We start from the raw sequence: 10,262 nt of genomic DNA, 5'->3' as shown, positions 1-10,262 counted from the left end.
GTCTGAAACAGCGAGCACATCAGTGCTCCGACCTGCTGTATTTGCTGTGGCAGTCCGAGGGGGCACACAGCCTGCTTAGCTGCCAGTGTTCGGAGAAATGAAAATTCACTTCTAACAAAACATGCTTATTCTTTTCCAGTCAAAGCAAGCAGGCTTGTATTCTAACTAAAAGGCATTAAACTGGGACAGAAATAGATTGAAATATGTTACATTATACTCCACACCTGTGACTGCAGCTGTAATTGGTGGATAGAAGGCAGGCAGGCATTCTGTCAGTTTGGAAATGGGTCACGGTGTTCTGGAAAAAACAGCAACATGAGTTAAAAGTCAGCGTTCAGTTCCACGGCTCAGTCTGCACTGTGGAAAAAGAGATTTGGGTCGATTGCTCCTACTCAGAGACGTGGTTCCTTTTGGATAGACTCCCAAAACAGCCTCATCAGCACTGAGCATATCCCTGTTTCTGTTCCATGCAGGTACTGGCTGTGTCCCCGTCCTTACATAAAAACAGCTACATTTCCAGAGCCAACATAAACGCTTTGACTTTTATCATTTGAGGAAAGGGGGTTTCTGAATAAATTTTGAAACTCCTAGTAATGTTCCATGTTCACTGTGCATTATGGGATGTTCATTTACTCTCTTCTTTAGCATTTGAATGTATTCATAAAATTATTAGTCAAAAAATATTTTCAAAACACGCACGAGGTCTTGAACCAAGCCAGATCTGATCTTTGCATCCAGCATTACTGTGCTACTGAACAGTTAGCAGGTTTCAAAGGCCAGAACTAGGATGCTCACCCTTTGTCTCATCTCGGCTCCCTGACAGCCTGTGGCTGTGCTATTTTGTTTTGGCAAAATGGGTCAACAGCAGTGTCAGGCAGACACCGCTTTCCCAGGAAAGTAAAACTGCAGCTGTAATATGAACTGGCATCTGAAATTCTGCGTATCTTCAGTGCCTGTGCAAACTGTTTGGAGTTTATTAACGAATACACAGTTAGATCTATTCAGTCATCAAATCCTTTAGAAGCAAAACCAAATTTGTGAGGAAGTACCAGAAATAATATTGTTTCTTTTCTCATTCATGTTTGTCCACACTGTGACCTTCAGCTACCTGTGTTTGTTCGCTTTGCTCCCTCAGCAGCTGCCTTACCACCATCACCAGGTATTTTATTCTCTGTGGGCAGAGCCCACACAGCCTAGAGGGAATATTGGTGTCCAACATATGTGTGAAGGGAGCCCGAGATGAGTGCAGAGCGTGCCTACGTGGGATGTCTGTGGGAGACTTCAGCTGTCAGACACTGAGTATTCACTGGCTGCAAGTAAATGGAGCATTTGTTTCTTTCAGATTGCTGAAATTCAAGTAGCAAAAGGCACGTACCTGAATTTAATAATCTTTGTGATTTCCATTCTCCACTTAGTGTCCTTGAATAGCTGCACTTAAATATAAGGCAAGGCAAAGCTGCAGTACCACGGCACTCCCAAATGGCTGAGCCAGTTTGTTGCAGCAGAGCACAGAAGGATGCACTCAGCACACATATCATCAATCCCCCTAAGCAGGCCATCATCTCAGTGTCCTCTACACACCTAAGCATGAGGACTGCCTGTGATGGACATTTGAGCCTGCGTCCAGAAAACCACTGAGAGGCATTCCAGGAACTTCAGCAGGCATAAGATTCTTATTTGTCCATATAAATGAAGCAGATACGTAGGTGGATGTTTGAGATCCAGGGTCAGCATGGAATCATAGAATCACTCAGGTTGGAAAAGACCTTAAAGATCGATTCAACCATGACCTAACCATACTGCCCTAACAACCCTCTGCTAAATCATGGCTCTGAGCATAACTGGAGGACAGGTGAGGGCTTGCGGAGGACAACGTCTGCAAGAAGGGGAGCGTAGGAAACAAAGCTGCATTTCTGGCAATGACGCCAATCTCACCAGCCTGGCTTCCAGCAGTTACTGTGATTCTGCACGGCAGCTGATGCTGTGTACGAAGCTGCACCTCGAGTAACGCCTGCAGTTCTGTGCACCGCAATACAAAGAAACCCATGGGAGATGTCCGAAGGACGGCTAACGAAGTTGGAAAAGGGTCTGCAAGGTGAGAGGAGCGGCCGAGCTCAGAGCGCACCGCCACGCCGCTCAGACGCGAGGCCCGAAGTCGACCGGCTCCGCGCGCGGCCGGGAGCGACGCCGAGCGGCGGGCGGGGCTGCCACGTGCACTGCGGCCGGGCGCACGGCAGCAGGAGGAACCGAGCGCGACCGCCACTGAGCATGCTCGGCTCCTCCACATCCGCCCCCGCTCGGCCGCCCGGAGGCGGGGGGGCGGGCATCCCGCCGGCGGTAAGCGCCTCGCGGCCGGCGGAGGCGGCGTGCCGGGCCGCGCCGCCATGAACCCGGGCGGCGGGGGGGCGGCGCCGGCCTTCCCCGGCCCCGTGCAGTGTAAGTGCCGCCGCGCGCCGCCGACTATGCGCGCTCCGGGGCCCGCGCGGCGGAAGCCGACTGGAGCGTGGGTCCGGGCGGGCCCCGAAACCTGAGTAGTGCAAGAAGCGGGCGGGAGCGGAGCCCGGGAACCTGGCTGGGGGGGAACCCGGGAATCTGGGTGAGCGGCGCGGGGAGCGCCGGGCGGGCGGCTCGGAGCGGCGGGGCCGGGCGGGATCCCCGCGGCGTCCCTGGGCCCGTGGCGACCGTGCCCGGCCATGGGAGCCGCGCGGCTCCGCCCCTCGGGCCGTGCAGCCGCGGCACCCCGCGGGCTCGGGGTGAGCGGAACCTGCTGCCGTCGGCTCGGCCTGAGCTGCCGGTCCTGCCGCTGTGCTTCCAGTTCCAGGAGGCACCACGGTGCTGGTGGAGCTCACTCCGGACATCCACATCTGCGGCCTCTGCAAGCAGCAGTTCAATAACCTCGACGCCTTCGTGGCCCACAAGCAGAGCGGCTGCCAGCTGAGCGGCGCGGCGGCCGGGGCCACCAGCACCGTGCAGTTCGTGTCCGAGGAAACGGTGCCTTCGGCGCAAACCACGACCAGAACCATCACCTCGGAGACGCAAACCATCACAGGTAGCGCCGTCACCTTCGGGCCGCGCTGGGGAACGCGGGAGGCGTTGCGGTCATGTAAGCAGAGGAAGAAAAACGAGTGGTGTGCGACCTTGGTGCCGGTGTGACAGCGGTGGGCTTCGTTTGTTAGCTGAAAGTCCAGTTAGCGGCTCGTGTCCGACTGTTACGTAAGCGTTGTGTGCGAGCCAATTAAAACAGCACTTAAGAAGAGCGATCCGATCGCTGTGCGCTTCGGGTCCATCAGGGTGCTGTTGGCGAGCAGCAGGCTGGGAACTGTAGTCAGGCTCCAACCCAGGCCTGCATTCCTGCCTCTGCTCCCACAGCTGATGGGCAGGAAGAACACAGCTCAACATTCCTGCCTTTGCAGAGGTTGAAGGGAAGCCCCGGTCCTGCAGAGTCTAAGTAAAACTAGCATTTCCTCCCATGGATCAAGGTTTGTCCTTCTGTATGTAGTTACTTTCTGAAATCCAGATCTTTTAAGCTGCATGGACAGATTAGCACAGAGAATCTGGAAGAGCAGCAAAGCAAACTGAATTCGAAGCTCACTTCCAGGAGTTCATTCAGCATGGATTTTGGTTGAATCACTTTTCTGCTTTCTCTTTACTCATATTTAAAATGAGAGCTATGATATGCTTCTGCTCATTTGGGGTGTAACATTTAATTGACTTAAGAGCTGGTGCTTGGGCTGACAAAGTTTTACCTGTTACGAGTAACAGCTGAAAGCAATACAGATCAGAAAGAGGCTGAGCTTTTTTTATTTGCACAATGCTTTTTGACAACATTAGCCATGTAAATAACTTGCTTTCTTTTTTCTCCTTTGGGCTGTAGCACAGCCAGTGTTGGAAAAAACAGACAGAACTTTATTAATGAAAGAGCTGAACAGTCAGCAGAAGACACAGAACACTTAACAGATCAGCCAGATAAGATTCAGAAAGGGAAACAAGTGGGCCTGCTTAGGGTGATAAAAGGTCGAGCAGAGTTATCAGCTGATAGCAGGATAGCAAGGGAGAGAAAAGCCTTTCTCCTTTCCCTCACCACCCTACTTATAAGAAGTCTTGAAACAATACAGAATGGCATGGCTGTAATTAATGAGTGCCCATAATTAATGAGATTAGGAAGAAATTTGAAAGATTTTACTGATTGGACAAGTTAATGTTACCAAATTGTATTATTTTACATGTTTAGTTTCTGCGCCAGAGTTTGTTTTTGAGCATGGCTATCAAACATACCTGCCCAGTGAGAGCAGTGAGCCTCCAGCTGCTGCTATTGTCTCCACACCACCGAAAGCACGATCAAGGAAGTCAACTTCCTCGCTTACGCAGAAGAAACTGAACTGCTGGTATCCAGGTAAGATGTGGACTGTGTTGTGCATGCGCTGCCAGTGATATCAGTAGTAGTTCTGCTATTGGTTTCACACGTCCTAGGCTTTGGTCCTGAACTGTGATGTATTCTGGTGGTGATTCATCAGGCTTGTGTACAGACACTGGCCTAGGTCTGCACACACTGCAACATAAGGACAATCTTGTCACATTTTTGCTCACTGTTGTACATGGAAGTGTCCAAGGGCAGGTTGGGTGGGGCTTTGAGGAACGTGGTCTAATGGAAGCTGTCCCTGGACTGGGTGATCTTTGAGGTGCTTTCCAACCCAAACCATTGTGTGATTGGGTCAGTTAGCATGTCTGTAAGGATGGGCAGAGTGAAAGTATGTGGAGAACTTAACAAGTGAAAGACAGTATGCAGTAAACGTATGCAGACGTTCGTGTAGATGAGTTGTGATATCAGTGGGAGCAGAAGTTGAGGCTCCTTCACTTGTTAGCCTGTCTTCTCTTAAAAGGCACGTTTTGATTGTGTAGGTAATGATAGATTTGTTGGTTTATTTGCTTTTACTACACAAGTGATTCAGGAAGCAGCTGCCCACCAAAAATGCTCTTGAGGAACAAACAAAATACAGAATACAGTAGTTTGTTGTTGTTAGTATTTTATTAGATTTTTCCATGAATTTAATGATGTGCATTCGTCAATCTTATTACTGTCAGGTTGCCAGTTCAAGACTTCCTATGGTATGAAGGACATGGAACGTCATCTGCGAACACACACAGGTCTGTATGGTTGCTTTATTTTACTTCTTGTTGGTTTAGCCTGTATATTTCTTAATTGTAACATCCGTATATTCATTGATGACACAGGGAGAAAGTTCCTGAGAGCCTTCTGAAGCCTTAGCAGACAATTGAAATCCTATATCCAGTGTCTGAAAACTAATCATACTGCTGGTTGGAAGTGTTTAGTTAGTGGGGTTTGTTTTTCAGTAACACACTTATGAGGCAAACATTCTTCACGTTTTGATGCTCTGCTCCTTGCAGGAGACAAGCCCCACAAGTGTGATGTTTGCAGCAAATGTTTCAGTCGCAAAGACAAGCTGAAGATGCACATGCGATCTCATACTGGGGTGAAGCCTTACAAGTGCAAGCACTGTGACTATGCAGCCGCTGACAGCAGCAGTCTCAACAAGCACCAGCGCATTCATTCCAATGAGCGTCCCTTTAAATGCCAGATCTGCCCTTATGCGAGCCGCAACTCCAGCCAGCTGACTGTACATCTCAGATCCCACACGGGTAAGCTGATACCAAAACTCAGGCCTGTAAAAGTTTGGAAGCCATTGGGAAGGTTTTTAAAAGGCAGGCAGGTCCCATCAAGGTGCCAGGAAGCGCCTGTTGGAATTCTCAGAAGCATGGAGGCATCAGGCTGCTGTGAATTTCTTGGGATATAATCTAGTGGGACAACACAGCCTTCCTGAAAGTACATAGAAGCATTTGGAAGACAGGTCTGACTCTTGGTACTTGTTCTTTTCATTTTGGAGCTGCTTATTAAGGTATTCTTAATTTGATAGAGCTTAATGGATCAGAAAAATAATTAGATCCTTGGGAGCATCAAGGGTCTTATCTGTGTCTCTCAAGTCTGGCCCACCATATAAGATTAGCTGTTCGCAGTTTGATTGGTAGGGAGGAACAACACTTGGACCAAACCTGCTGTTTTCCTCCTCCCTGCACCAAGCACATCTTAGCACCCAGTAATACAGTCACTCACTTCTTCAAAATTATGCCCAAAAACTTTATGCTTGGGTAATTTGGAAAACCATATATTTCAAATAAAGAAAAAGGTGAGGGGTGTTATTCAGTAGGATTGGGGTATTTGCTTTGTGTTTATTTACTTCTCTTAGTAGCCATAAGTGTTCTTTACTCTGGAATTGACTGCATTCTGATCAGTGATGTACAGCTTGGTTTGGCCACGCGTGTTGTGATGTGGGTCTGCAAATCAGGGGGTTGCCCAGCAGCAGGTTAGATCCAGGCAGTGTGTGTGGTTGTGTAGGTATTGACACGACCAGGCTGCTAACAATCCTGCTGATGATCTTATATTTTTTTTCATGCTTTTGCAGTTAAGAATTTGGCCAAACTTTCAGCTAAATAGGCTTGGGTCAGGATTACTCTCATAAAAACTGTGATGTTATGAATATTTTGTATGTTTGTTTGCATGGATGTGAACTAATACTGCATGGATACAAGCTGATACTAGATTTTCTTGAACCTGTAGAAGAATATTAGCTGTGATGCAAATACCACATATTTGCATGCATGTTTCAGTAGTCTCCCATTTCTCTTCTTTAGCTTCTTGTATGTGCCTGTGATGTCCCCCATTTCTGTATCACTGTTGTAGCACAGTTGTGCTGCAGTCTCCTGACATTGTCCATACACTTTCCTGTATCATAGACATAAGATTGCAGTGCTGTTCTGTTTCTGTAGTAGCCTGGAACTTACCTGGGCTCAAAGCTAACCCAGAAGTCTCACTGCGGATCTTGTACTTCAGGCCCGAGGTGTGCATGTGTTCGTGTTCTTAGACTTCAAAAATAGAGCAGCTGTTACAGTGTTTATTTTAAATGTTTTTCAATGCTAGTTGAGCCACTGTTGCTAAAGGAGTCCAAATGAGAAACTTCAGTCACTTTGTGGAGTGCGCTGAGCAGTTTTACAAGCAAAGTGAACTAGAAGTTGAGATTACCTGACATACAAATAAAAGTAGTAAGTGTGGGCAGGCATTCTCTTGAGAGTCTGCACACAATTACGCCAGTCCAGGTGATAAATCCCGTGCGCTTTACATTCCCTGTGTCTTGAAAATATATTGGAAGGCTACAGATACTTAGAACAAATCAACTGTATGTATTTCACTGTAACCTTGGTCTCAAGGAGAAAAATGGATCTCTGTGTCTCCTCTGTAATTTGAAATGTGTTCCTTGTTGACAGGAGATGCTCCTTTCCAATGTCAGATGTGTCCTGCTAAGTTTAAAATCAACTCGGACTTGAAAAGGCACATGCGTGTGCATTCTGGTGAGAAGCCTTACAAGTGTGAGTACTGTGAGGTTCGCTGTGCTATGAAAGGAAACCTGAAATCACACATTCGTATAAAACACAGCATGGAAAATACTCTCAAGTGTCCAGAGTGTGAGTTCCAGTGTGGAAACAAAACAAGCCTTCGACACCACATAAGAACTCACCAGCCCGAGCAGCCAGTGAAGTGCTCAGAGTGCAACTACTCTTGCTCCAACAAGGCAGCTCTGAAAGTGCATGAGCGAATTCATTGCAAAGATCGTCCATTCAAATGCGAGTTCTGCAGCTTTGACACCAAGCAGCGGAGTAACCTGACGACTCACATGAGGAAAGCTCATGGAGACAAAGTCAAGACCAAGAAGCAAACTGTGGAGAAGAAGGAAGGAGATAGGCCAAAGCAAGGCGGCTCCAGGCAGGTTGCCAAATTAGATGCCAAGAAGGCATTTAAGTGCGATCTGTGTGACGCCTCCTTTGTCCGAGAAGATTCTCTTAGGAGTCACAAGAAGCAGCACAGTATGTACAGTGGATCTAAAAGTAACGAACTGGCTGTTCTGCAGCTCCAGATGGACCCCAGTCGACAGGCCAGTGCCCCGATCACCGTCAGTCACCTCCAGGTCCCGATTCAGGCTGCTCAGGTTTCTCCATATAATGAGGGAAGGGTCAAGATCATTGTGGGTCACCAGGTCCCTCAGACTAACAGCATAGTTCAGGCTGCGTCAGTGAACGTTGTGCCCCCTGCGTTAGTCAGCCAGAATCAGGAGGAGCTCTCTGCCAACAGCCGCCTGCAGCTTCTGGGCCAGGTCAGCTTGTTGGCGCCGCCGCCGCCTCCCAGCTCTCAGAGTGAAGCAGGGCCTGTGGCCCAGCCAGCGGTTCTTCTCACAACCCATGACCAGAGTGATGGAACTGCTTTGCATCAGACTCTGATTCCTGCTGCTGCTGTCAGCGGCCACGAGGCTTCAGCAAACCAAGCTTTCATCACCAGCTCTGGAATCAGCTGCGCTGATTTAGAAGGCCTGAATGCCTTGATACAAGAAGGAGCAACAGAAGTGACTGTGGTTAGTGATGGAGGTCAGAGCATTACAGTGTCCACTTCAGCCCCTCCTCCTCCCATTTTCTCTTCATCCTCTCACACAGAAGCCCCTAAACAGACCTACTCCATCATCCAGAGTGGAGCCCATACAGCTCTACTGTGTCCAGCAGACTCCATACCAGATTAGCCACAAAGCAAATTTCAGCAGAAATGCACAGGGTGGAAGTGAATAGGGAACTTGTCCTATAAAGCCAAATATTTCCATACGCATCTTTCTTGTCTGTACGTGGAAACATACATCCTGTATGTGGAAAAGAGGTGCGTGTATTTATACGCCTCTACTGAAATAGAAGGATGTGTCCTTTGTAAAATGTGTTGCATTATTTCACCAAGCTTCCCTGAAGATGATTCTCATGTTGTGCTGGCTAAAGTAAGAAAGCCTTACCTTATGATGACTTATCTTCACATCAGACTTCTTTCCTGTATGCACAAAAAGATGCAGGAAATAGATGATCCAAGCCACTCCAGAATGTGTTTCCAAGTAAGGCCTGTTTCGATCGCATGCTGTGTATGCATTGGGTGGATGTGGCTGGTAGCTGATCTGTAAGAAATGTCTACAACCAGGGCTAATGCAGGCCTAGCGTAGGTTATGTGACCTGTTCCTTAGTATCAGTAGAAGCTGGTAGCATGTGATGCTTGATTTGGAAGTTCTTATGCAGAAGACCAAGTCAATTGTTTTTAGAAGGCAAAAGAATTTTGTCTGCTCATCAGTAATTGCTAAATTTGTCAGCAAGATCACTGCTGCAAATCTTACATGTGGTACAATGATCTGTGTCAGAGTTACCTGTCTTCTAAACAGAACAATCACAAATATACTTTTTTACAAATGCTACTTAAGTTTTGTTTTTATTTGGCTGGTATGTGTTGAAGCTGCATGGGTGGAAGCAGTCCCTTCCACTTTGGTGCTGTTCTTTTCAAGTTAAAGGGGAAAAAGGAAGAAAGTGAATTCATTCAATTACAACATATAAAATAAAGAGATTCTAATCCAAGGTTTGCAACTCTAGCATTGCATCACAAGATAGTAATTTACCATGAAATTATGTGCATATCTAGAATGAATGCTGGGCTGTATTCTGCATTACACAACATTAGTCCTGTTTGACAGGTGTTCTTGTAGCCAGTGATGCCATCACTGCAGTATGATCCAGCTGAGAACAGACTCTCGGCTTGAGAAAACAGTCAGCTCCATGGGTCCCCGGATCTGCAGAAATGAAGGATGGTTTCACAGCCAGGCAGCGTCCCAAGGACGATTGTTAACATGCATGAAGGCTGGAGAGAGGCTGTTATCAAAACTAGCTTGGAGATTCCCTCTTGGGGAAAGAAAGTCAAGTAGAATTTTACGGTATTTGCTAGTGGAAGACATTGAGTGATTGCTTTATGTTAGAAATGTGCTGGGAAACTTACGGAGATCATATAATCAGGGCCACTTTCTGAATTGGTCTTGTTTGAGTTTTTTGCTTTTTTGTTTTGTTTTCCAGCCTTTATTTTGTGTATGTGGGGGGGCTCCCTGCTGCTTCCCCCTGTGGGTTATGGACTTGATGTACAGCGAAGGCTTTCAGCTCTACCATATAGATGGGAAAATTCCATCATAACTTGCAAGTACGGGTTGTTCTTGAAAACGTGTTCCTTGTTCAAAGGTTGCTTAAACTTGAATTTTCCAGTAACGCTGCCTTCATTACTGATGGGAAATAGTATTTTTGGAGATCCATTCTGCCTGTCTAATCCTTCATTCAAAATTCATGCTCTCTTA

At 47.3% G+C, this 10,262-nt stretch overlaps 1 protein-coding gene across 3 annotated transcripts; it reads left to right on the top strand.

The window, feature by feature from the left end:
- Positions 1-2,037: 2,037 nt before the first annotated feature.
- Positions 2,038-9,344, top strand: ZFP64 (ZFP64 zinc finger protein). 3 transcript variants are annotated; one of them, XM_048963018.1, is made up of 6 exons: positions 2,038-2,095; positions 2,816-3,049; positions 4,232-4,393; positions 5,083-5,145; positions 5,407-5,658; positions 7,339-9,344. In XM_048963018.1, exons 1-6 carry the CDS (start codon positions 2,053-2,055, stop codon positions 8,637-8,639), a joined length of 2,055 nt encoding a protein of 684 aa, XP_048818975.1. In that variant the 5' UTR covers positions 2,038-2,052; the 3' UTR covers positions 8,640-9,344. The 3 variants fall into 3 exon arrangements, with proteins under 3 accessions (XP_048818975.1, XP_048818974.1, XP_048818976.1); XM_048963017.1 differs by lacking the exon at positions 2,038-2,095 and adding an exon at positions 2,328-2,436; XM_048963019.1 differs by lacking the exons at positions 2,038-2,095; positions 2,816-3,049 and adding an exon at positions 3,099-3,479.
- The last annotated feature ends 918 nt before the right edge of the window (positions 9,345-10,262 follow it).

The sequence above is a fragment of the Lagopus muta genome, chromosome 16 (genome assembly GCF_023343835.1).
Source record: "Lagopus muta isolate bLagMut1 chromosome 16, bLagMut1 primary, whole genome shotgun sequence".
Taxonomy (NCBI): domain Eukaryota; kingdom Metazoa; phylum Chordata; class Aves; order Galliformes; family Phasianidae; genus Lagopus; species Lagopus muta.
The sequence above is the reverse complement of the archived record's forward strand: the minus strand, read 5'-3'. Positions and strand labels throughout refer to the sequence as shown.